This window comes from Agelaius tricolor, unplaced genomic scaffold (genome assembly GCF_023055355.1).
Source record: "Agelaius tricolor isolate 1412-34295 unplaced genomic scaffold, bAgeTri1.0.p SCAF_15, whole genome shotgun sequence".
In the NCBI taxonomy this organism is placed as follows: domain Eukaryota; kingdom Metazoa; phylum Chordata; class Aves; order Passeriformes; family Icteridae; genus Agelaius; species Agelaius tricolor.
The window spans coordinates 12,380,086-12,407,988 of record NW_027269275.1 but is presented as its reverse complement, the minus strand read 5'-3'; the positions used below and the strand labels follow the sequence as shown (position 1 = coordinate 12,407,988).

Genomic DNA, 27,903 nt, shown 5'->3' with positions numbered 1-27,903 from the left:
CCTGAGTGGAGAAGTCAGTGGGGAAGACAGGGCTGAACTAACCTGGATGGGATTTGGTATTTCCAACGTTTGGATTGGCAAACTCCCTCCTCCACCTAGAGATTCCCAGTTCCTCCCAGTACACAGGGGAAAGGGAGGGCAGGGCTGAGCTGCTCCTGCTCATTGCCCTCTGTTACACTCAGCCAACAATCACCCTGAAGATGATTTCTGTGGCATTTCCCTTTTTGTGCTTCACCTTTGATAACACAAAGACTTCAAGGGTTGGGGGAAGGTCCCCAAATAGCACCTTGTCTGTGAAAGATGAGAGATCCTTAGGTTGTGACCACACCTGTGTGGCACCCTCAGGGCAGCAGAGGAACACTCACCTTTGAAAACTGGACAGATTTTCCAAACAGTGGCAGCCCCTTCTCTGTTATATTGTCCCAGTGCTAATTCCATATAGAACAGGGGCATTCCAGCAATGATTAAGAAGAGGATGTAGGGAATAAGAAAAGCACCTGAAAAGACAGTAAAGAGACATTGTAGTCTTTGGATTGGTTGCATTTTTCTTTCTCTGTTGCTTACTTTTACCAACTAAAGACAAAACTATTGCTTATGGAAAATATAAAGGAAATATCAGGAAGGAAGAACCCATGTATTCTTATCCCTTTTCTGCATTTTTTAAAGGTCTCAGAGATGGAATCCCTGAAAGAAGCCCTAGGCTGTAACTCTTATTTTCCCTTAATGTTTCCCCTCTGCTTTTTGGTTTTAAAGACAAAAAAAATGTGTCCCTGAAAAGTAATCCCTAACTGAAGAAGAAAAAAAAAGCTGAACACACTTGCAGAGCTGAAAGGGAAAGGGACTATGAAACATTTTTTTAGGTTTTATTTTTAGTGTAGTATTTTCAGTAGGGAGCACAGATCCAGCAACAGAAAAGAAAAATGTGAAATCCTGTAAGTGCAGCTTAAACCACTGTGTGAATTGTCTGCAGGAACCTCTAGCTTAAAAATCGGTTACTGCTGGCTAATGATATGGAATTTGGATTTCCATGACATATTTTGGATTTTGCTATAATAAATTTCCTTACTCTTATGAAATGGGTTAGACAAGAGATCCCTTTCCAACCTCATGATGCTTGTGGCCATTGCTGTGAAGGATGTGGAGGCTCCTGCTGGCCCCAGGACAGCACCTTGATCCTGCAGCAGGACAGTGCTGGGGCTGCTGACTCCTCCCTGGAGCATTGACAAGGCTGAGCACTGTCCTGTGAGTCTGTACTGTCACTGAGAAACTGTCACCATTGGCAAATCCTGGTGTGTGAGCTGCTGTAGCATAAAAAGTATTGCCAGCTGAAATACAAAAGGATCACCTAATGCAGAAATTACCTGAAAATTCCTTAGCTATTTCACATGATCCAGATCACAGAGAGATTGCCCCAGTGCATGGCTACATGTGATACTATAAAGCAATTATAGCTGGTGTCATGTTTAATAACTGTAGGCTCTGACAGATCTCTGTTTTGTGGTACAAGCAAAGGGTAGCTTTTATTACATTGCACAGCTTGCTTGGTCAAGAAAAGTTCAATTAATATTAAACTAGCCTGTATGAAAAACATTATTGGATTTCTTTAATAACTAGAGAGCTGACAGAGTAATTACATGCACTGAATAACTGACTAATGTCCTTAGGAGTTACCTATGAAAAGGAAACTAGATTGTGAATATCATGGTTCAATTTTTCAGCAAGAGAAAAAAACAGCAGTAGTTTGACTATTTCTCCTAATAGCAAGTGGTACAAACTTTTGCAAACCTTTGAAATCTGTTGTATTGGTTTAGTAATTTGAAAACTTCCCCTGTAAAAGGAAGTAAATTTGCATTGCTCCTAAATTTATACACTTACAGGAGGTAAAAGTCTGGAAGCTTGACTGTAGCTTTTTAAAACATGCCAGTAAGCAGAATGAATTACATGTTTAAAAAGTATGTTTAAAACTACTGTTATGCTTTTAGAAGTCTGAATTATTTTTTCTTTACCTTTTGAGCTTGCTTTTCACAGATATTGCTGGTGTAAGCTGCCTTGCATGCTTGCTCAGAAAGGGAATTTTGACTATATACTGGAGAATAGAATGGAAAAACAAACTCTGCTCTCTTAGTCATACCACCAATCTACTTCTAAAAGTAACGTGCTGTAACATAATGGTAAGGACAATGTATTCAGCATTCAGTCATAAGTTTAGTCATTTGAAAGTTGAAACCTTGCTATGAAACAGACAAGGTATATCAACAGAAAAAATAGCTTAAACCTTTGAGAATGCATATTAAAATTGAAATATATTGGTTGTATCACTTTGGGGACAAGAATCTTCTTCATGATGGAGTGTAATGTAACTGCAACTTGCATTTCCATAAGCCACTTACAGTATCAGTGATACATGGTTTTGGTAATATTTTAGTGTTGTTTATGATCTGTTTTCTATGATTGCCATGTTGAACTGTTGTATGTTTGAATACTGTGCAAAAAAATCATTGTATCTATCAGATGCTTAATACCCTGCAGTTCTGAGCTCTGTTCAATGTTGAAACATACTCAGTAAAATCAGTCTGGGATACTACATATTGCTTTCACTATATCTAGTATCTGGAAAAATTATTTTAGGTGGTTTTACTGTCAGATTTCCTGCAAGTGAGCTTTTGAAGTGCCGTACTCGTCTTGCTTTGATCGTATCCCAGTGTGTGGAGCTGACTCACAAACCTGGCTTGTATTTGGGAGGTATGGAGTTTGCAGGGAGTGATGTTTGATTAATGTCATGAGACTGTGGAAAACATGATGCCTATACAGGGAAATTTGTATTTGAGAAGATGAATCCTGGAGATGTGTAGTGGACATACGTGTTAAATGCCAGTTTAAAACACTCAGTTTTTAAAAGTATGACTAATCCCAAGATGAACTGTGAGGTGTACTGCACTTAGGCATACTTGCTCAAGTGTCATCTGTTTGGCTGCGAGTCATTCCAGGCTTTAGTTATAGGAGGTTTCTTTCTTTTTTTTCTTTCTTTTTTTTCTTCCCCCGCCCTGCCCCCGCAAGGGATTAATAAGGTGTGGTGTAATTTCCATCAAAGAGCAGTTACACAGTATGGCAGGGTTTCGTAGCTGGGTTACTTTTCAGGTGCTAAGTGATTGAAGTATTTTGAAATTGAGATAAATACCAAAGTAAGGGTGCTTAGTCATATTAGTTTGACTTAATGTTTTGGAGTCTTCTGGAAACTTCTTGTTTAGCAGCTTCTGGTTAGGTAAAAAAATAACAAAAAGTCAGATATTTTTGTAAGCATCTTTGTATTTGCTTTTATTTTCCTTGCCAATATCCAGAATCAATTTTCATGGTGTTCGCTCAACCCTTTCTGGGATCAAGGCCCCTTCAAAAAAAAATAAATGATGGTCAAAATATCATTCAAATTTCCCCATGAAATAGATATAGAATAGAATGGTCTGCAAATGCTTGTGAACAGCCTATGTGTGAGAGCTGACCAGTGTCACTCTGGGCCTGCACAGGGGCTCTGTCTTAGGGCTGTTTAGGAGCAGTGCCCCATGAACAAGAGGTGTTGTTTGGAAGAATTTTACAGTCCTGTTTGTGTGAACATCCTGTGGGCCAGAGGCAGGGCAGTCCTGGTGGTCCTGTTGCTTTAGATCAGTGGTGTGGATTGAAGCATTGAAGCACCAGCCCAGCCTCCTCTGCAGGAGCACTTGCTGTTAATGCTCGCCCTGTCTGGAGATCAGAGCGTGTGGGGAAGGGTGGCACCGTGTGCCACTCCTGCCCCTGCCACCAGCCTCAGAAACTGCAGGGCTTTAACTGCATGGGTCCAGTGTCACGTTTGGAGAGGCCAGACAGCTGAGCTCTTAGGAAGCAGAGCTTGGCTAACGCTTCCTTCAAGCCTGCCAAGACCTCCCTACCTCAGCGAGCCGTGCGATCGCGGCCTTGGCAGGAACGCGCCGATCGCACTCGAAGGCATTCCACTCCCCTCGGTGGGAGCACACAGCTGCATCCCAGAGGCTGCACTGCTTTCAGCAATCCCTAATGGCTCCTAATTTCCCTCTGCAGCTAAAAAGCTGAAGTCATTGACATCTGTAGTACAGCTCTGGTGCAAGAGCCGTACTTGACTCTCTACTGAGTCACTTGCAGCTTGAAAGCCACAGGTTGGCCTCAGGCTGTTGTGAACTGCTGCATCTCTGTCCTGACAGATTTCCCAAGATCCATACAAGTCCCTTTAAGGAACCAGTGCAAATATGGGGCTAAGACAGCCTGTGTCCTATGCAAAACTAGGTTAGGTCAAACCCTCAGCTTCTACAACAACCATCTATGTGAAACTTCAAGTGGAAACTTAGAGATTTTTTTATAGAACTATTGCATTTAATTAATGCAGGACAAAATACAAGACAGATTTTGCATTCCTGTATTCAGTGCCAAAGCAACTTCTTAAGTTTGGTATACCAAAATCCACATGGAGTGTTTCCTCTCTCTGTAAGCATTCCCAGCATCCTAAGGGGTGGGAAGCAAAAGCTCTAAATATTCTTCTCAGTCTTACCAGGAGGTCTCATCTCACTTTTAAATCCCAGAAAGAAAGAGACATTAATTTACTTGTGGCTGAAAAAAGATAATTTAAACAGCTGTGGTTATCCTAGAAGGACTTTTGATGCACATACAAGAAGTAGGCCAGGACAGGGGTACTTGAAACAATTTTGAACTCTTTGTGCTTGTTAGCCTTCTGTATTTGTTACCATGGTTATTTCTAGTCAAAATGTTATACTGGCAGGGGTGTCTGCTAAAACAACAAACTCTGAGCAAATATGGCAGTATATTTTCCAATGGGATTGTTTCCAGTGTTTGTGCAGGAAAAGTCTAAAAGCAGAGATCTCCTATAATTGCTTTATAGTACCGCATGTAGCCATGCACTGGGGTAATCTTTCTGTGATCTGGTGAACTGAAATACAAGCTAATATCTCTATTAACACTGATCAACATGGTTTGTTTTTTTTTCATTTAGAATAAATAGTACTTCAAACAATATCAACAAACAGTTGATAGAATGTAGCACATTTGTTTGGACAACAAGGAAAATGGGTGGAAACTCTGATCTGTGCAGACCCTTGTGAATGAAAAACAAGGTCACTGATGCAGAGTTCTTGACATCTAGATTGTACAAGATCACCATGGGTAGAAATGTTAATTGGAAAAGTGTTGCAGACATCTTTTCATGAAAATCCTTTCCTTAGGATTTTTTCCTCCTGAGAAGCTGAGAGGCCTCAGGAACAAAATGTAAACATTGATTATCTGTTGCTGTGGAATGCAACAGGTGGATCTGTGATTGGCCCATGTTGGATGTTTCTAATTAATGGCCAATCACAGCCCAGCTGTCTCAGGCAGAGAGTCTGAGACAGCTGCCTTTGTTATTAATTCTTTTCTATTCTTAGCCTAATCTTCTGATGAGAACCTTTTCTTCTAGTGTAGTTTTAATGTAATATATATCATAAAATAATAAATCAAGCCTTCTGAAACATGGAGCCAGATCTCAGTCTCTTCCTTCAACATAGGACCCCTGTGACACAGTCACAGAAAAGCAGGTGTTCCTAGCACATGGATGTTATCTGGCTCCTCAGCAGACAGGCCACCAAGCTTGCACAGCCTCCAAGGGCACCCCTGAAGGAGGGAGGCTGGAGCCTGCTGCTGACAACTGGGAAGAGGGGATGGAACACTGAGACCTTACTGGCCTGAGATTAAAAACAATGAGGGTCTGTGTGGTACAGCAAAGAAATGTCAGAGGAACAAAAGAGCATGAGGGAACCTCAGGTCAAAGACAAGATGATGATAACAGCAGCTGTGTGATGATGTTGACAGCAGTTAGCGAGATATTCTAGTTGTAAAAAATAACATTTTTTCTGCAAAACAGATTGCATGACATACTATAAAAACTTCAGCGGCACTTTACACGTGTAAAAGTCTCCAAGTATACAAGAAAATCTTCCAAGTATGCGACCTTTTTTAATGGAAAGTATTAGTGAATCATAAAACCAGTGGATCTATACCATGGTGAGTGTCATGTTTATCTTGAAGCCTTTACATTTAGCTACTCCCTCTAACAAATTTTTGCTAGATTTGAGCTTCTTTATATTACTACTCTCAATTTGGACTCCAAACCTTCAGTTTTTTCAGAATTGCAATTTTAACAGCATTCCTTTCACTCAAAAGAAAGTGAAAACAAATAGTTTCCAGAAATGGTTCAGTGCTGTTGGCTGAGGCCAACTGAAGCATTTTTTGTCTTGAGCTGTTAACCTGCTACTGCCTTAAAATCACTTGAAGTGACTTGAAGTGCAGTGTATTGAGAAGGTGGTCACTGATCAGTAACTGAAAGGGTTACCTAGGCCCTCCCCATGCAAATCCAATCATCCTTTTGCCTTTTGTTACAAGAGTCATGAGCTAAAGAAACCCATTAGTAGCTATTTTAAACAAATTAATGAGTGCTGAATATATCCAGCCACTCAGAGCAGCATGATTCATTCATAAATAACAGCCAAGTCATTGGCCAAGGTCCTATTTACACAAATTAATGAAATGTTCACATTTACAACAATGTGTAGTTTAAAGATAATTGCAGGCACATACAGAACTCTGGCCTGTGTTTTTTTGGTAGGAAATTAGGGAATAAATGAAGAGACATGGTGGGTATGAGAGAATATAAATGAGGTTGATCCAAGATGGGCAGTGTGGCAGTGGAGCCCTGGAGGTTTGCAGGGGCTTCCTGCTACCAACCTTCACAACACTCACTGTGGCTGGCTTAGGAAAAGAGCAACTGCCATCATTTGCCATGAGTGTGACCATGAAAGTCCAAAGATCTGCTTCATGGGTTGCAGTGATACCTTTTAACACTGTGCCTCTCTAGCAGAGGTACTATTGGGGTTGGATCTTTTGTTTCTAGATCAAGGCAATAAGATGAGTTTTAGTTTAGTAAGTAAATATTTGGAGTTTGTAACAACATGAAAAGCCTAGCTACTAACATTCCTGCCCAAATCCACCATCTTGATTTTGTGCCTTTTTCTCTTTTAACGGCTTGGCTGGCTTAAACAAGAAATGAGAGAGTGAGCTGGACTGTGGAGCCAGCTTGTAGATTGTTCTGTTATTTCTGCCATCCCTGTGGCTAATGCTCAATACAAGGGATGTAGGAGTGGTAGTATCCTTTCCTGGACAGATAACACTGTTGGAACCAAACCCAGCAAACTCTATAGCTCACAAACTCTTCAGAAGGTCCTAGTCAGGGGAGAAGTGTAGTACTGGACTACTGGGTCAGCATGCAGATGCCTCCCTGGAGAGCACAGCTGCTTCACAGCAGACATGACTGGAAGCTTAAGAGATATTAAATTAAGAGGCGAAAATACTATTCTTGCATTTAATTAGTAGGAATGTTCTATTAGTGCTTTTTTCTCCAACCTTGCAGCTATTAGGGGTGACACAAGGATATATTCACCTGCAATTGCACAGCAACAAAGGCACCCAGGTGAGGTGTAGGCTGTATTTCAGATGTACAAGAGCAAGGTGCCTGTCAAAATGTACCCGGATTTATTGGTGGCAGAACATCCATGGATAAAAATACTTTTGAATTAAGGTATCATTGGGTATTTTCTGTGAGCTTGTGGATCAAGATAAGCAGATTTTCCTAGATTCCAGCACGAGATCCATAACAGCATAACCTCATGTGACAAGTTTTCTTTGAACTGTTAAGTACTGAAAAGATATTTTCTGTGATATGTGGATCATCATGTACACAAAAGGAAATACTACTTCATCAGCTTAGCTGTCTCTTAAATGTAGGGTGAGTTGGTGCCAGGGAGATTTTGGCAACTACAGTTCTACTTTGGTTCAGATATAGACTGTTAGTCATAGTTTTCTCATCTTCTCAGAGAACTTGTTCATTTGTGTTGGGTTTTCTTTTCCTCAGTCAGCTGTATACTAAAATGAATGTTTTCAAAATTCATGGATTAATCTGAATTTGATGCCAGAATGGCTTGTGAGATACTTTGATCTAACTTGCTGTCTAGCATAGACCAGAGTTTCAGACAGAAAAACCTACATACCTGATTGGAAGATACTAGACAGATCCTTTGCTGTTGGCTTGTTTTGTTTTGGAGGGATTTTTGGTGTTGTGTTGTTTTGTTTTGGGGTTTTTGTTTTGTTTGTGTTTTCAATTTTGAATCAAGTGTTGGTCTTCTTTTTATGATCTATAGAGATGGAGTGAACTAAACTAATTAATTACAGTGCAATAGTGATATCTGCTTTTCTATCTGAAATTGCCACCCTGCAGGTACTTTTTGGTGTTGACAGGTTGAAGAGCTGTGCAGTCAATTTTGGTACCTACATTAAGTTATGATTACTTCTTTCTGAGCTGTGCTTTTAACGTGTCAGGAAGGCCAAGTTTACATCCCTGAATTGTTTTCCCACTTTAATAAAAAACAGCCTGGGTGAGTCCTCTGAAGCTGAGCCCCTCATTTAGGCAGTATTGGTTGGTCCTTGCTTTGTACTCTCTCTAACACTCTCAGGATGGCCCCTGTGTGAAATGTGCTTTGTGCTGTGCATGTAGCAGGGCAATTTCTGGTTCTAAGCAATCTGGGGTGGAGGGTGCTGCTTTTAAAGGCTGCTTTTCTTTTGCATGTTGTCAAAATAAAAACCAGCCAGCAGCCTCCAAGTGAAGCACCCTCTGGGGAGGATGCAGTACCCATTTTAGGCAGCATGAGATTCATAACTGTGCCAGGGTAAAACAAAGTGCCCAAGACATCTTAAATCAGCTCCAGACAAGTGCCAAGCAGCTTTCAAGAAGATTAATGTACAAACCAATGGGAGGAAAATGCCTTGACATTCTGCTAAAGAAGAATCAAGCACAACAATCTGTGATACTCTTAAAAACTTGCCTTACGCTATTTAGTGTTTAATCCAGTTCTAAGTCGTGTCTTCAATGTTTGGACTAAAAGGCTGAAGCAAAACACTCCTTTTCCTTCCAGTCTTTATTAGAGATTTATTTTTATTAATGTTATACTTTCTGTACTATCCTAATCTTTACAAACTCTTGGCTAACAGAATCCCCTAAATTATTCCTCTCAGTAAAGGGTTATTTCTATTACAGAAGTGTGAGACAGTCAACACTCCTATTTATAAGAATTCTAGTAAATCTAAGTTTTATTCTCAGTCATTAGAAATGAAACCTGCAGGATGAATGTTCTTTCTCACTCCACTAAAGGAAGCAGAGTAACTGTACTGTAAATTACATATAATGCAGGTTTAAACAGGGATTTAAAGCAGAAGCAAAAAGTTGCATAAACTATAAAGCCATTCTCCATCTTTCCTTAAAACCCACTATGTGCAGTTTTCTGATATTTCTTATACATGCTTTCTAAATTACAATGTACAGATGTCAGACATATTTGAAATGAATAGTATGTTATCTAGTCATGAAGAATATTTTCTTATAGAATACAAGTGCTGCATTATTTAAATTCATTTGTAAACTTTAATGGCTGCGTGTGGTTCTATTAATAATGATATTGGCAAATTTATCATTACAGTCATGGCTACTTTTGCATAATTGCCTAGAAAAATTAAAATTGTACTCTTATCAAAGATTATAGTTACTGTTGGATTGTGCTAATATTTTGGAAGGCCTGGGCAATGGTAATTTCCAAGTGGATGTGGCTTCTTTACTTTGTACCTTTCTGTTAGCACTGAACACAGGAATTTCACAAAAACTGTCACCAAGTTCTTCACAGAAAACTTCTCCTTTTGGGAAAAATCTGTATTTGGCACAGGGTAGTGCTGGTAATATTCTGTGTGCCAGCCATTAGGTGGGGTCTCTGAGAATTTGGGCATTGTGAGCACAAAGTGAAACCTCTCCAAATCATCCTTCCTGCAGCAGGACAGTAAGAACTACTTCTCTTGACATCAATTTGCTTGAAGGGGTAAACTGAGTCTTATTTAGACTACTCAGCTTCTTCTGTGGAAATTATTAAGACAAAAGCTTTTCTTAAAGTTTGCAACTTGAGCCTTATGTTTGTTCTTACTGGACTGTTTTCCAAATAGGCTTCAAGCAAAGTAATTTTCCCCTCAGTCCAAGCTGTCCAGTGCATGCTTTGTCACTGCCATTCTGCACAGGGCCTCCTAGCTTGATATGCCATGAAAAAATGTGAAAATTACCCCAGGGCCCATCATAGCTCCCTGCCAAGATGAAGCAGAGGCCTATTAACAGTTTGAAGCAAAATCCTTCTTGTTTAATCACAGTGCAAACTTTTGCTTGGGCAGATTGCTGGGCAGTTTTGTTCACTGATTACTGAGACCTTATGATAAATCGTTGTGGCTGAGTCTGGTGTTTTCAACTTGTCACACAGCCATTTTTTTATTTTTGTATTTCTAAACCACTTTAAACACATAATACATCATGACTGTAAAATGGTATTTAGAAAGAAACATATAGGTGATCTTGAAGATCTCAAAATCTCATAATTTAGCATCAGACACAGTGATTTTGTCATCAGCTTTTGTATGAGTCAATGAAGGATTAACTGGCTGTTTAGGAAGACCCTGGTAGCTGGTTTCTGGCCCTTTCTGTTAGGGTCAAGTCAAGACAGTAACTTATGCCAGAGAGCAACTGTATTCTTATAGCCACCAATTTCAAAAGTTCAAAAAACATGAAGTAGGTCCCAGAATACTTTAAAATGCATGATCTTCTACTACAATCCTTTTATTTGCCTGCTTGCTTTTAGTTTTGAATTTACTTTGTGCTTCCCCAGCTTTTCTTTTCAGCCTTGAAAGCTAGAAAGAGATTCTTGCCTAAATCATTTGTCCCTATGAAACTGTGAGAGTAAAAGGCACTTCTTAAAATAGAACTTTTTTTTATTGCTTGAGCCCAGCATAGGAGAATGCTGAGGTCACAGTCTAACTCTCACAGAGTGAATCTATTTTGTGTAATAATCACCATCATCTATCTATGTAATCCTGACAGTTTGCTTTTTAGGTAAAGTACTGAGCTGTTGTACTGAGTGAATATCAGTTACTACCTGGTGGAAGTCTTGTGCATCAGTTTAGTCTGAATAGTTTTTTATTGCTTTACTGTGTTTTTCTTCTCACATAATTCTTAGTCTGGAAATTCTGTCTACTTAGGAGCCCTTAAGAGAGACGTCTGTTATTTGGGTTTAAATCCTGGCTCTGGTGACGTCAATGGAAAAAAATCACCCATTGACTTCAGCTGGGTCAGGATTCCTCCCATGTGGTTTAGAATCTATTGATTTTAACTAAGGCTGTACAGCCATACATACATGAGAAACAAACTGTAGAAAAGAAGCAAATGATCAAACTCTTCCCCAAAACAAAGTCCTGGACTGTCTTTGATCTCATCAACACCTGTCTCATAATCTTATTTACACATCTGAATTTCTCTTCTGAAAGCAGACAAAGCACTGCACAGCACAAACTACTCCTTATTTTTGTGGTAAAATGTAGAACTAAGCTGCCTTGTCCAGCTCTGATCTCCCCTCAGTTAGAGGGCAGGAGCTTGGGAGCTTTCTTCAAGCATCAGTGTTACTGCAGATGGGCAGATACAGCCCTGCATGCTGATGAAGAGTCAAACCACTGCTGAGAGTGGCTTCTGGGCTGCAACTCGATGTTTTGGTAACATTTGGCCTTGAACTCTCTAATATCATAGTAAGTACAATATACTTAATTGTGAAATTACTGTGTTGTGAAATGAGGATTCCTCTGCCAAGAAGGAAAGATGCTGAGACCTCCTGTAAATGTGGGTTACATTAACATTGAAGAAGAAAAAAGAAATCTTTCAATTTTAGAATGTATCCATGAAAGTCTGTGTGGAGCTTGGTTTTTTTCCCCAAAGGAGAATCTTTTGAGGGTATTTGGAGCACCTTCTAAATTTAGGATTTGAGAAATTGTTTCCTCCTGTATCAATCCTTGGGGAGAAGAGACTGTATCTGTTTTATTGTTGCACTCTCTTTAAAAAAGTGTGTTCAGGGCTAACCTCTTGTTGTCAATGGAGTCTGTCCTTGCTGTCATGGTGGCCATGCTGACAAGTGAGGTCCTCTATGAATTAAGACCTGCTAAACGCTGCCATTCTTATAATATAAAATAAAATAAAGTAGGAAATCCAAGAACAGTCTTCTAATAATATTTGTTATTACTGGGCAGCTCTGTATTTAGAAGTAATGAGCCACCATGAAAGAGATTATTTTTTTCCTATAAATATTGTGACATTAATTATCAGGTGGGGATCTCCCAAGACCTGTGAGGATCTACTGCTCCACCTTGTGGTCTGAAAAACGCTTCCCATTACTCTGTGGAGAGTCCTGTGCCAGAAAAAGTCTAGCCTCTTCCTGTTTTTTTATTTAACTGGAATTTGACTGGAATCAGTATCATACTTTCCCTTGAGATATGGATCTCAAGGGCAAGTAACATGCTGTCACCTTTGGCATCCTTCAGGATAGACATTGCAAGAGGTCTTTCATTACAGAAGAGAAAAATAGAAATTAAAATATCAATGAAGAGAAGAGTGCTGCGCACACATGCCCACATAGGTCAGGAGGTGCAGAATAAATTAAAAATAGCTGGTGAAAACCAAGATGCACAATACTCAGACGTTTTTTTCAGCACATACACTGGGCCCAAGGAAACAGTGGCTTGGGTGGTCAATGAGGCAGCTGCAGAGGGTTCATTCTTCCATGCTGCTGTTGGGCCAGAACATCAGCTCATTCCCACAGTGCTGCAGGCTTCAGTGCAGATGGATGCTGTGCAACTGCCCAGCCACAATCCTTCCCCTACATCAGTGCCTCAAAAGCTGTTTCTCAGACTGGCAAGAGTGCTGCAGCAAGACAGGACACCCAGGGCTTGCAAATCATGCAATAACTTTCTCCAGCTCTGAAATAAAGACTGCAAAGGAGTAATATTCTTCTGCTGTGGAAATCACAATTCCTGTGTACTTCAGTGGGATGGGATCAAACCAGTACTGCTCTCCTGATGCTGGGTTTGTTCTAGGGAAGCAGCTTATAACAAAGCATTCTAAGAAAGACTTCATGTCTGTGTGGTCTAACACCACCTGTCTGGGAAGGTTGGATGCTGTTTTGGACACCTAGCATATATTCTTAGACAATTATAATAGTCAAAATGTAGCAATCAATTAATACCTACATTAAGAACACAGGTTCTGCAATCACTTGTGCTTTTGGAAGTGAGTGGTTGTGTTCATAAAGCCTTAAGGAGTAGGAGCACTGGAAAAATTACCATTTTCTATAAAAAGACTTATTGTATAATAAGGGCAGCTTGTCTTACTACATACCAGCAGTCAGAATGTTTGTCACAAAAATACATTTATGGACTGGCAAAAGACAACTGCCTGCCCAATCCTGCCTGAATTTTGTTTAGTAGTGTGTTATCACAGAATTCTGCTCACTGGAAAGTTGGGAGTGTGCTTTAGATGAAAATGAGTGTAGAGAAGGATGTGGCTTACACAGCCAGACCTCCCTGCTGACAGTTTCTGCTTCTGAATGGTAAACCCTGGTCCCCAAAGTGCTGCTCTGTGCTGTCACCTTTGTCATGCTTCAGGAAAGATTGCAAAACTTGTTTGAATGGGGGAAAGGAGGAGTGAAAATAAAACAAAAGATAGTTTTCATAAGTAGTTTAGAGGTTCTTTCCTATGGTTTTGGTGAAGAATGTCACAAGGCAAGGAAATCAACTGTTTTCCTTCCATGCCTCTCACCTCCTTTTCCCTTCTTTATGGATTAATGGTTTCAAAATCTCTGTGGCTAAAATTAAGTATGTTGAATCGATACAGAAATTAAGATGCTGAATTATACTACAGTTACCCAGGATTTCCATGAGAACAGGAATTACTCAACAGTACTGGGGATCTAGGCACTTTTGGTGCTGATTTCCTGAAGGACTCAGATATCCATCTGTAGGAAACCAAGTTTTGAATGTCAATAAAGCCTTGCATTTGAACCTATTCTGATTTGGCACCAGTGTGTAAGATCTGCACAATTAGGATGGAACATTTCCACCAAAAGTTCAAGACTTAATACAAAGGTGGGGAGAAGGAAAGCAGATGATTGAGGAGTTGCAGTTGGAGGAGGCAACCACAGGTTGTCAAGGCATGGGTAATGGGCTGCTAACATGAATCCTTTGTCTCCTAAAGACTTGAGGAAGGAAAACTCAAGGTTTATAACCAGTGTGATATTCCTGGATTCCTTACATACTCTTAATTGAAAAATGGATTGTGACGGTGGATTTGTCCTTAATATAATTTATTTCAACTTTATTGATTATGATAACAGGAACTACAATAATAATGATTTTTTTCCTGTTGCCACATTTCTAGTCAAGAAGTTGAAAGTCAGATGCAAGATTCCTGGGGGGGTTGGACAATCCTTAAGGTGCCTTCAACCCAAATAATTCTATGATTCTATATGTACAAAGAAAATGAAAAGCACTAAGAGTGAGGTGGTAGTGAAAGATCCAGAACTGTTTTACAAAGATGCAACATTTAAATTTGTCTCTTGACTTCTGCATTACAAAACTTTAGTATAACTGTATCTCTGGGTGTAGAATTTTTTGTTACAGTTTGCTATTTTGTAATAATCTTGAGAGCAGTTTGGCAAAACAGTGTCTAAAAACTATGTGTAATAACTGCAATACATGTAAATGCTATGGAGTTTACAGAGCAGGCTGATATTAGAGAACCATACTACAGCTCTTGAATATTGAATCAATTGGTTAAACTGGGACAAAGGCTTTACAACTGGGAGTTGCTGATGTGCTTACCATCAGACATAGCAGAAATGAAGTCATGGGCTATTTGATCTTGCTCCTCAGAAGTTCTCAAAACTCTTTAAACCATTCATTTCCATTTTAACACACAGCAAGATGTTCAGTAATTTATGGCCTGATTTTAATCCATCATTCCCCTCATAGCATATCTGAACTCTCAGTAAAGATGAGTGTTCCTCCTGATCTTATGTGTAAGTAGCTGTATTAGCATTCTGTTTCATATTGGTCTCAGCATGGGGAAGAAGTATCTGTCTGGAAAGAACAGATTCAAACTGCTGGAGCTGTATTCATATATTCACTGAACTGACAGACAGGTTTGTGGTATTTTGCCTAAAAAATGAAAGTGAAATTCTGCCCCCAAACCATGTCTCAGTCTCTTTAGAGATATTTTGGTTTCTTCAGTTAAGAAGGGTTGTTGGCTGCTGCACTCCTAACCTGGCCTTTCTCTTTTCCATTACTGCCAGAGGTTAGGATGATGTGAGAGAGAAAACAGACACAGAAAGTTCAGGTCCTTGCTATTTCAGCTTGAGTACCCAAACCCAGGTCTCCATGTCAAACTGTAAGAAAGTCCTGTATTTGTTTCAGTAGGAGTTCATATGAGCTTTGAAGGCTCTCTAATGTAACTTGCATGCAGAATTTACTTGTGCAGATATGGTTTACTAGGGATATTTCAGTACTTCTGGTCCTTGGCAGAATTGAGAAGAGTGTACAGGAATGAAGAGGGCTTGAGGGGGAGGCAGGGGATAGGAAGATCTTAAGCAGGGATTTTAAATTTTTACAAACAGAACTAAGTTTAGTTCTTGAAGTCTTTTCTGCTTCTTAGTTTACAAAAAAGTACTCCAAGTGGTAATCAAAATGTGCATCCACTGTACTTGGAAGGATGTATCTTTGCTTTTGTCAGCTGGTCCACACCAGCTCTTTTATAGTCAGTAAAGCTGGAAAATCAATTTTGTTAATTGATTGGATCACTCTTTAGATCAGTTCTCAATACTTGCCCTGCATCAGCCACAGGATGGTCCCAAATGTGTAACATCAAGCTAAACATTATGGATCTCATCTAGAACCTCTCTATGCTCTAGTGTATCTCTAGACCTTTGTAAGTTTGGCAAGCTAGGAGTTGCTAGAATTGTTCAGGGACAAATAACATCTCTGCACAGGCAGGTATTTAGCTGAGAGTCTATATACTATGCCATTTATACACTATTTCATGGTATCATACCTCAGAGTCAGAAACAAATAGTTTACAATTGATGAACGATTTGGGTGAGAGATTCAGTCCTTCCCTCTCAGTTATTCTTAATATTTCGTGTGTAGTATGTGTATGATGCAGTAGCTTATAACCCTGCAGAAATTCCTGTTCTGAAGATTTATTTTGTGGAGCCAACAAGGCATGCAGAGCAGAAGAGGGAATTTTAGAGGAGCAGCTGGCAGCTGGCATGTGAGCTCCAGTGCTGGAGAGCCTGGGTCAATCCATGCCCTGCATGCACCAGGTGATCAGAGGCTGATCAAGGAAGGGAGAGAGAAGGGATGGAGTGGGAAAGGGAAGAGAGCATCTGTGAGCTGGACACTGACTCTGGATCTGGGAAAGGAGGTACTGCCACCCCACACAGCTGAGCATTGTCCCTAATGTCACACTACGGCTGAGAACCCAGAGCTCATGGTGAGGAGATCAGCATAACAGTTTAACCTATCTGAGGTCAGTGGTTTGATGTGCTAATGGGAATTGAAAACCCCTTTTTTAGGAAACCAAAATCACTAGATTTGCATCTGAGCTTTAATTGACTGATGAGTCAAACTCTTGGCGTAGGCTTTGCAGTGAGATTACTTCAAAGTTGATTTATTATTATCATCATCAATGCTATTTTGAAGTATAAACTCTGATATTGTAAGGCAAAGGTCATCCACCTCTGAACTGCAAAGTGCCAGGTTATATTCTTCCCCAAAATAGTGATTAAATTTGGTGGCAGACACTTTGCAAGCCTGAGGAGGCAGAGTGCAGTAGAAAGACAAGGGGGTGCAGTCAGCAGCAGGGTTTGCTCTCAGTGCAGTGTGTGGTGGCCAGGCCCCCAGCTCTGTGGGAGGTGACAGCTCCACCTTTGTGTGTCCTTCTCCATGTGCGACAACTCTGGGCTCCTGAATTTGTGCTGGGCCTGTTCAGGGATATTTGGATGTGGTTTTTGCTGTCTTAGGTACCTGTGCTGTGGATTGCTCAGTCCTGCATTACAGCTGATGGAACTATGAGAAGGACAGGGAGCGTTAGGATAAATTGTAAAACACTTCTGAAGTGTATTGATTGCAAGCAAACAATTTCTTCTGGAAATACTGTGGTCTAAAAACACTTTAAAATAATGCTGCAGGGAAGATTTAAAGTGTGCATTGTGATGGCTAGATTAATGTAAAAATATTTATCTGCCACTGTTCTTAAATTCATTAAAAACTTAATCTGATTCTTATGATACAGTAAGTCTCCAGTGACTAATCCGACAATTACATGCTTCCTAATGAGTAGTCTGAACATGACTGACCTTGCAAATACTTTGGCTCACAAAAGGAGCGCTTTATGTTGGTAAATTCCTTTTCCCCAAATTTCAGTGGGAAATATTAATTCTGCCTATGACTATGCGGGAACAGGAAACAAAAATGAACGTTAATACTGAAAGTGTCTTGCACAAAAACTACAATAGCTTGTTAACTAAGACTGAGCATCATCCTCCCCCACTGTGAGCACATCAGTTAATCATAGTAGGCATTACTCAACTTCATTTGGCATCAGTAAAATTTCAGATGTAATCCAAATATCAGGGTAAATCTTTGCCTAACTTGATGAGAGTATAATTTTAATAGTAGTCTTCTTCTTTAATTCATCATAACCTCTTGTAGAGCTGGGGAGCAATTAAAATGTCGGTTCTGTTATAAAGAATTCTTTGGACTACATTGATGTTGACCACTTACAGACAGTTAAACAGCTAGGGAATCTTTTCCTTAAAAATAATTTTTTAAAAAGTGCTCTTGCCAGAAAAGTTAAAACAAGGATATAGTTCTTGTAAGATTAGCCAGCAGAAATGACCATAGCTGATGATTTCTCCAGTGACAAGCCCTGCTGCTTTGCAACTCTGACAAATGCACTGCACAAAAAGTATTCCATCTGCTGCAAACAGTGCTTTTCCTCTGTGCTGCAAGCAGCAGTCAAATACATGGAAGTTGTGGAGTTTTTTTCAGCTGGACTGACAAGGTGATGTTTGAGAATTCCTCCTTTTGGAGTGTTGCCATATCTACTTAGTGGGAGATTGCAGATTTTCCCCATCTGTTCACAGTCTACCCTATCACCTGATAAATACTTTAGAGCACACAGTGGACATATCCTGCTTCCAAGAAGTCAGTGAGGGCAAGAACTCATCCAGTCTGTTCATACTAAACTGTCCTGTAAGCTTTCTGTGGCACATTTCATTACAATACATTCACTGGATCTGTCTGCCCTTGTAAGGCAGGCAAGTCCTATGAAAGTAGGTGATTGATATAGAAAAATAAATGCTCCAGATTTTAGATCTTACTAAAGACTGGGGATTTTTTTAATAGCAGAAGAATGATTCCAAAAATTACATTTGTTTACGGAAGGGTTACATTCTGCCATCTATCTTTGTGCAGAAGTCCCATTGGGGTCTCTCAGCAGGCTACTCCCAAAAAACAGATGTTTCTGGCTATTCATTCAGTGTCTTAATTCTGCTGGATGCTTCTTACTCTCTAGTTTTTTGTTACTGGGAGCTTGTTAAAATATAAATGTTTCTTTTTGTTACCACCACCAGTGCTGTCTCTGAAGTTACCTAACAAAAAAAGTCTGTATATCTGCCACTGGGTGGTGTATGCCTTGTGTAAGCAAAACTCACTAAAGTAAACTATCAGAGTTTTGTATAAGTGGAACTTCCAGATCTAACCCAAAAGACTCCATGTCTTTTTTCTAGAAAATTTCCCTGGAGTTCATCAAAGAAAGAAACTCCAGGACTTGGCTAGTAAAAAGAAGGGGGTGTATATACATCCATGTCCTTGTAAAATTCAACTTTGAATGGGAGAATAGAGTGTGTGTTTATATTTCCCTTCTTGGTTCTTGTAAGTTTCCATGCTTTCTTGAGAGTCACCTACTTTTACAAACATGCAAAGGCCCTTAGTGTGTCTGCAGGCATCTTGAATTAATCATAGTTAGCTTTAGCTTTAGTTAGCATAGTCCATGTGCCAACCACCTAACTTTTTTTTTAACGTAAAGGAAGATGCCATTTTCTACCACTTCCATGTCCTTGATGTTGTTGTTCAAATTCTATTAACATTTGTAGAACACTTGTGGCATAGATTTTGGTAGGATAGCAGAATTTCTTTTTGTTAGGTGGCACAAGCTGTGCTGAGCCAGGACTTGGGGCATTGTAAGCTGCTTGTGCTTCTGTTTCACTGAGTATTTTATATCAATAGGCTGACAACATGTTCATAACCCACAGGTTTGACTGTCCAAAGCCAGCTCTAGTTAAGTCACTGAGGCTGAGTAATTGCTGAGGCTTTCAGAATAAAGAGAAACTGCAGGAGGAAGAGGAAATGAAAACTTTTACCTTCCACTGCTTTACTTTATGCATACCATCCAATTCAAGCTTATCTGTTCTGTTGGTTTCTTCTTTACCTAGCAGTTCCTTATAAATTTCAAAAGGCAAACTGTAATCATGAGCATCCCGTAAATTTTTTTATAGGTTAAGTCTAGTCAAGTACAAAAACAACTTCTGATTTCATCCCTTTAATTTGCTCAGCAGTCCAGAAAAAGTACTAAGATAGTGAAATTAAGTTTTCCTCATGTCTATATCCACATACCAACTTTTGCATGGGGAAACATAACACAATGGGTTTCATATAATTGCTAATCCTTTTGAGGCAGCAAAAGTCAAATTAGTGCTGGAAAGGTTCCCTCATGCAATAGCAGTGGGGGGCAGGGAGGAGATATTTAGGAATATCCACGATTTATGACTGGAAAGATCTCAACAAAATCCAACAATATCCCACAGCTCTGCCTGTTGCCTTATGTTTTTTGGTCTTGTAGGAAAATTTGCACATAAAACAAACAAGCTCCCAAGCAGAATTTGAAAGAAAGAAGGGACTGAGTTGGCTTGAAACTCAGTAAAGCACTTCTAGAGCCTGAAATTCTTACAAGAGTTTCTGCTGACTAAAACTGACATGCATGTCCAACATAAGAGGCAATGGATGGAAAAATTTCAAGATACCAGAGTATTTGGTCTCTGTATCAGCAAACAGTTCTTGGCCATTCTATAGACTTTGGTAGCAAAGGGCCTCTCTACATTTGATATGGAAGAATTACTGCAAACTTTTCACTGGAATGGTCCTCTTGTAGCTGTTGGCTTTCTCCTCACTGCAATTTGGAAGAATTTGAATCAGAAAATGCTAATGAAGACCCAGTTTTTTCTAGCTGAACTGACATAAGATAATACATGGTGGCTAAACAAAACACAAGAGTTGCAGACTGGTACCTTCTGTGCCTGAGCTGGCAGTGAAATATGAAGGAAGCAGGTTAGGAAATTAAGTGACCCAAATTACAACAGAAAAGAGTTCAGGCACTCTGGGTGTCACCTTGTGCAATGTGAGATAGGAGAATAATCTCTTTTCCTGAGAACTGCCAGACGATGAGGAGATGTGGCAGTGGTGCATCTGTCCTGAGTGGTATGAATGATGCTGCCCCACCTGCACCTGACCCAGCAGGAGCCTGCTGGGCTCCTGATGCATTGTGCTGCTGTAGTGTGAATGGCCAGCACTATTTTTGGACATAACGAAATCAGGATGGAGGTTATTTTTCAGTACTAACTACTTTCTTCAGTCTGTCTGGGTGGTGAGCAGAGAGATTTTCTGACTCCTCTCAGAAGTTTTGGAGCTACCAAGCTCGACTGAGTGTTTCATTAACACCAATATCCTATTAAGTTCCAACGACAGGTACAATTCCATTTTATATAGGGATTTCCCCATTCATCCTGCATTCCTATTTTCACAGGAAGCAATTATTTTATGCTACAAGTGTGACCTATTAGCATTTATCACCAGGCAACCACACTATCACTATATCCATACATGAATACCTTTCAGAATGTGCTTTCTCTCTGTCAGTTCTATCTGTGTGCCTCTCTGTTCACACACAGTTCTCCATCTGCCAGGCAGGGTCTGTTCTTTCTGCGTGTGATTTGAGAGCACCCCAGGCACCTGCCCGGCTCGCAGATGGTGTTACTCCATCACAGCCTGGAGTCATCACGGACAGCACAGTGTACTTAGGGAGATGAAAGAGGATGGTGGAGTTAAGGTCTTACTGAAGACACGCCAGACAATCTGAGCCAACTACAGTTACTGTGTGTAATTCTTGTTTCTGTCATTGCCAAACTGTGCAGGAGGTGAGGTTTTGTTTGTAACAAGTCTCCTACCTACTCTGGAGGAGGGGAGAACCCCCACATTGCAGAACCGAGGGCAGAAATCACAATCCTACGTTAAAACTGCCCCCACGAAACCTATCGGTGGTCTGGCGCTAGCTCTTCTAGATGCTGTTTTTCTGCTCGAGTGTTTTTGGTTTGGCCTTTTTCCCCCCCTCCTCTCGGTGCTATTTTTTGCGAGCGAAAAAAAAAGTGTTAAGCAGCCTGGAGCGGCAGCAGAAGGCAAATACGCCTGTACTGAAAAACTAAGTTAAACTTCGAGGAGTGTGCGAGCAGTCGTTGCCGGGAAGGGGCTGCGCGGTGCCCTGGGGGCCGCGGCGGCTCCGCGCTGCCCGGGAGGAGCGGGGAGCGCTGGGGAGCGCGGCGGTGCCGCCGCTCCTCCCGCGGCCACCGGGCACCGCGCCCGGGCACCGCGGGGTGAGCCCCGGCTCCCGGCTTCCCGCAGAAACTCCGCCAGCAGGAGCGGGATGCCGCTCTCGGGGCTGTGGGGCCGGGGAAAAAAGACCTCGCAAGCGCTTTTCTTACCCCCTCCATTTTTGTAGCAGAGGTATGGAAATCGCCAGACGTTGGCCAGGTCCACGGCGAAGCCGATGACGGAGAGGAGGAAGTCGATCTTCTTGCCCCAGGTCTCCCTGTCCTGGGTGCCGTAGCGCGGCGCGGGGGCGGCGGGCAGGAGGCTGCTGCTGGTGTACTGCACCCCGTTGTGCTCCTTCACCAGCAGCAGCTCCACGTCCTTCTTGGGCGGCGGCGGCGGCCCCGCGCGGTCCGGCAAGGGGGCCACCACCGACACTTTGCGCTCGGGCTGGACCTGTTTGTTCATCCTCGCCTTAAACATCCAGAGAGAGCGAGCTGAGGAGGGGGCGCGCAGATAACGGAAGTGCGCTTCCCGCTGGAGGCGACTCCGCGCTCAGCCCGGCGGTGTCAGCGCGGCGGGAGCGAGGCACGGCCGTAATAAGAGCCATGCAAATGAGGCGGGAGAGGGGGGACCGCGGCGCCCGCGCCCGCCGGGGCGCCCCCGGGGAGCGGGGCTGCCCGCGCCTCCCGCCGCGGAGAGCGCCCGCACCTGGGGCCGCCGCCCGGCTCCGACCCGCGCCCCGCGCAGCCCCTGGTGCCCCGCGCCGCTCCGAGTCCGCACTGCCCGGAGCCCCGCACTGCTCCGAACCCGCACTGCCCCTGGTGCCCCGCACTGCCCGGAGCCCTACACTGCTCCGAACCCGCACCGCTCCGAACCCGCACCGCCCCTGGTGCCCCGCACTGCTCCGAGCCCCGCACGGCCCCTGGTTCCCCGCCAAGTTACTCAGGTCGGCTCCGTCCTGCCGCAGATTACGGCGCGCTCGGAGCTGCTGCTTCCCGCCGGGCAAAACGCGCATCCCTAGTCCAGGCAGCTGAAATTGCCCTTAGCAAGCAACAGGTAAAGCCTGCTTGGATTGCTCACTTCCCTTCTTTCTCGGCTGGTCTCCCCTGTCCGCTAGTGTGGCTTTAGTTAAACAGCAGAATTTTGGGCTTTTGACATCAGAACCCGGTGGGATGCAGGCTGCACGGCACAGCTGGACACTGTTAATGCTCCTATGCCAGGGCTGATGGATGCCCAGCTTCTTCTTTCATGGCAAATATGAGGCTGGTAGAATTCAGTTGTCAGGTTGAGGAATTTGTTGGACATTAGCTATTTGCTGCTATTCCAGATGGAACCCGAGTCTTTTGCATGTAAAATGGACAAAGAATTATCTGGCAGAACAGTGATTGATGTCAGAAGTTGGCTAAATACAGCTGCAGAAAGTGGTTTTCAGGGACTCTTCATGTTACAGCTGTGAATAGTAACTCTACACTCCTTGTCAGTTAAGGGAATAAAATTTGTCCATAAAAGACAGACACCAGCTTTCTCTCCCCAGTGTTAAATAGCTTCCCTTCTGCCTGCCATCAGTGAGAGCAGGTCAAGTCACAGAGGATTCTTGAAGGTGTTAACAGCCTACCATACTTATTTATTCTGCTAGGGCTGATAAAACACTATTACATATATTGTAATACATAAAGAGGTGCTAGTCAGAGTTCATAAAGAACACCAGATTTGTCTGCAAACTTGGAGTATGAAAAAGAATATCACCTCAGAGTTAAAGTTCACGTATTGGCATCCTCCCCATCTCTCTTTAGGCCACAGACTAAAAAGATGCTAGCAAGAGAGCTACAATATACAGATTTTATGCCTTCACAAAAAACCACTTGGTTTAAGCTCTGACATCCAAGCTCTGACTTGAATCCTAAAGCTTTCATTTGGGTGAAGCATTTGAGCGGTGGCTATCCTGTTCCAGAGCACTTAGGTGCTTAGACCATGTAGCTCATAGGTTCTCTTTTGGTTACTGTGTGATTTCCTGTCCTCATCTCTTTCCAATACACCACACAAGACTTTTTCTCTGCTTTTTGACACTCCATGCCATACGTGCTGTAATTCTGCATGACTATCCCCTGCTAGTGCCCTCTGAGCTGTTTTCCTGTGCAGTGCAGCCCACGGGATCGTGCTCGTGCACAGCTGTGCTGCTGCCTCCTCCTTGCACCACCCATCAGTCACTGCACCACATGCACCACATGCACCAAATACAGACCCTGTGCCATGCACTGCCCCCAGACAGGCCCAGCTCACCTGAGCCTGAGTCTGCACCCCCATTCTCCCACAGCAAATAAAGGACATGCTCTGTTTCAGACATAAGGCAGCCTCTGCTCTCAGCTGCACAGCCCTGAAGGCATCTTGCTGACAAACTCACCAGACAGCACTGGGGGTGTCTCTGTCCCATTCCCTGGTACCTATGGGGAGGGGGAAGAGGACTGAAGGGGGATTGTTCCTTCTTGGTTCCACCACTCAGGGACTGCAGTCTCTCTGGGAGCTGAAGATGTATCCTAGCCAGTAAGGAGCTTTTTAAACCTGGTTCCCCTCTCTCCACGTGACTATTACTGCCTTAATGATCTGCACAGACTTCCTACGCTAGACGGAGGCACTCCTGTATTGCTTCTGGAAAAACAGGGCCTTGCTAAGGAACACCCTTTTCCCCACAAGGTCTCAATTAGCTGAGCTTGATCATGATGTCTGTGGTGGGAGGAATCTAGAAAGCCCCCGCTTATTTCCTAAGAGAATTAAATCACTCTGCCTATATATATATATATATCTGTATATATGTATGTATACACACACACACATCTATATATACATATACATATATCTATATATGCCTTTAGTTCTTGCATGGAAAGTGTGCACAATCTGGTTAATGTAATATCCACTGCACCCTCAAGGTAAGAAAGTCCTCAATTGGATTTTATGAAAAAGTTGCTTAATCTTGAATCTGTCTGGATCTTGTTATGCCTAATGTAGCCTGACAGTGGGTAGAGTTGAAGTCAGAGAAGAGAATATTGTATTTAGAAGCCTCAGTGGGGCCAGGCAAGATGGCAGGGTGTTAGTGATATGCCACTGTTGGCTGGGAAACAGGTTGTAATTTACTTCAGAAAACAGTCAGGTATTGCTAGGTTAGTCATCAATTACTCAAATTCTTGTCTGTCACTCCTTGCCATGTATGGGAGAATATACTGTGTGCTGTAACAGTAAACTGAGGCTGTCACTCACATATTAGTATCTAGGAAGAAAAAAAACCCCAAAGAACAACAATTCTGTGTGTGCTTTCAGAGCTCCATTTGCTGGTGGTGTGAAGGCTCACTGCGCTTGCTGGCAGCAGGGTTTGAATTCTCCAGTGGTGGCAGCACAGCCCTTTGCCACTGACCCTACAGAACTACAGGAGCTGCCTACAGTCCTTCCTATGAACATCTCCTGAGAAGGGTGGTACCAAAGAAACAGTGTTCCAAGATGCTGGAACTTGCACTTTACTGTTGGTGCATCTCTAAGAGTCTTATCTCATGAAGTGTCTGATACACTTGGTGCAAGAGCTTGGCAGTTAAGCCAAGCAAAACAGTAACTGAGAGAGGATATAATTGTTTTGTAAGTAATTGAGGTAAATGTCACTGAGAAAAAAACCCAACACTGTTTAAACCAAAGGAATCACAATAAGTTTAGTAGGAAAATGAAAAGAGTTCTAGCTATCAGAGCAGTGAATGCAATGGGAACTAAAGACTTGGGGTTTGGGATTTTTTTTATGAGTAGGTTTGTATGACAAAGTTGGTTCAGATTTGAAGACTTGGGGCATCAGTTTCTTATTATAATCCAAGATACAGTGAAAAAAGTAAAAGGGGCAATGGATATATACATCAAGTATTTAATTTCATGTCCTGGTAAATCCACAGAAACTCAATCTGGCCTTGAGGCTCACCAGCACTAAAAAAACTAAACATTTTTCAAACAAAGTGCATAAGTTGAATGAAGTTAGGTTTGGCTATTCTGTAATGGAAGAAACTTGAGGAATAGCCAGTTGCTGCAGGAACAGGGAACAAAGCCTTCTGACTAAATCAATGGTAAAAGGATTTCACAGTGGTAGGAACATGGCATTGGCAGGGGTGCCCATCTTTCTAGGTTAGCAGGTAAAGGATGCCAGGGACTGTGCTGGGCATCTTTTAATGACAGGAGATATATCAGCCTCAGCTTCTTGGACTTTTAAGAGAGGCTTGGGCAGGTTTGCTCCACAGTGTCTCTAAAATCACAATGCCATTCCAAATGCAATGTTTATTTAGTATTTAAAGCTTCCGTGTTTTATTGTTTGCAGGCTGCTGTCATAGTATCTCTTCCCTAGAGCTAAAGAAATGCATCTCTTTCACTGAGAAGGGTTTGTTTGGGTTGGTCCTACCCTGCGTTTTGACAGTGTCTGTCATGTTACAAACTGTCTTCAGACTGAAAATAAATATTACAGAAACACTTCACAGTATTTTAGTATTCTGTTCATGCAAGAATGCCAAGCACTAGGGGAAGAGAAGGCTTCTCCCTGTTTCTTGTTATAGTAGCTTTTGTAATTTCCTTATCAAATTGCCTGAAATTGTCACAAATACACACCATCAAAGCACCTTTTACCTGGGATCAGATGACCTGGCACCAGATGACAAGAGCATCAGTGTCACCCTAGCAAGCTGTCCCATGGCATCTTCATAATTTTCTAATTACAGAATAAGTATATTCTAAGTATAGAATATGTGTGTGTGGAGAGGTTGATGTTAAAGTCCAGGAGTTTTTGCCCCTCATAATTACACCACTGCCCCTTCTCTATAGGCATAACTTTTTCACTTCCCTTTGACCTCTTTCCAGTTTACTAGCACTTAGTGTCTTTTAAAGATTTAAATCTCCTTTGGAACATTTCACATAGTAGTTAGGTTTCAGCTTCAGCATATTCCTTCTTGCTACCTGTTTTGGATCACCACCTCCTGGTGCTGCTTTAGCACCAGGCTCATTCTGCCTCAGAGATAGCTGCGTGAGGCTGATTTGCAGAGCTGCATCTAAGTGGGGTGGAACTGGGGGCACTCCCAGTTTCAGTCTGACTGTGCATGAGGTGCACTCCTCCCTTATCTTGGCTTGGGGTGCACTCCTCCCTTATCAGGGTTCAGGGTCCAAAAGGGAGCAAGAGCACCCCCTGACCTCATCTCAGCTTTGAACAGCAGGAGAACCCAGTACAGTTGGCTGTGCTGTAGTTCCTTCCTCTGGGTTCACCAGGTTATATATTCGTGTAATCTTTCTCTCTTCTGGTTGGAATAAACCTTTCTTGAGCAAAAATGGCCTAGATTTTAGATGAAGTCTTACCAAGATTTAGTGAAATAGTAATAATTCCCAGGACTACCAGCCAAGATTCTAATGAGAAGGAGATCTCACTTGCCTTTTTCACATCTGTACTAAATGTCTGTCCACAGACAGTCTATAAACACCCAAGTCATTCTTCTCTGTCACTTCTCTAATTCTTCAAGACTAGGTTTATAATTTTATTCTATTTGCTTCCATCCCATCTCTGTTATGCTAGGTTTCCTTTTTTCCCTGTGTGAGTCCCATTCTTCACTGATTAAATGTTGCCTGCCAACTTCATCATCTCCAAATTTCATTAGCAAACACAAACTTTTGGGTGCATATTATTAATGCAAATATTTAATGAAATCATTCCCACTAACAGATCTTTCAAGATGGGTAATCTCACTCCAAGCCTGTAATTATCCTTACAGCACAACATAGTATTATATCCTCTTTAGTCAGTTCCTTTCCTGTCTTAACAATTCTATTTATCTCCATGTCTTCTGCTCAGACTAACAATTACAAATGTCATTGTAACAGCTACTTTTGTAAAGTCGTGATAGATTAATATCTACCTCATTTTCCTTGCTTTTATAAAAGGCAGTTATGAGAAAAAGGTACCAGATTAATCTGTCTTCCTTTGGGAAGCTGGTTTTGCATGTAGGAGTTTTCTGTGCTTATGCACCTGTGGGTAGAATTCGTGAAAAGTGTTTTAATTTGGGAGCTCCATGTGGTCATAGCATTATTTTCATCTGCCTAAATCAAGGTTTTTGTAAGGTACTTCATCATTTCTGTCATCTGCAGACTCTGACCAAGACACCTTGCTTGATGTCCGAAGCTAGACTGGGATATGACCCAAAATACCCAGCGATATAAAAATTTGCTGAATTTCATATGATCCTAAGGTGATTTTTAACT

The 27,903-nt window shown here is 41.9% G+C and overlaps 1 protein-coding gene across 1 annotated transcript in view; it reads right to left on the bottom strand.

The window, feature by feature from the left end:
* The window catches only part of SLC6A2 (solute carrier family 6 member 2), a 61,712-nt gene extending 39,463 nt beyond the window's left edge, over positions 1 to 22,249 (bottom strand). Inside the window, 4 exon segments of the mRNA XM_071440408.1 lie at positions 366 to 497; positions 21,813 to 22,154; positions 22,157 to 22,198; positions 22,201 to 22,249. Coding sequence (XP_071296509.1) covers positions 366 to 497; positions 21,813 to 22,154; positions 22,157 to 22,198; positions 22,201 to 22,249 — 565 coding nt within the window.
* Positions 22,250 to 27,903: the final 5,654 nt, after the last annotated feature.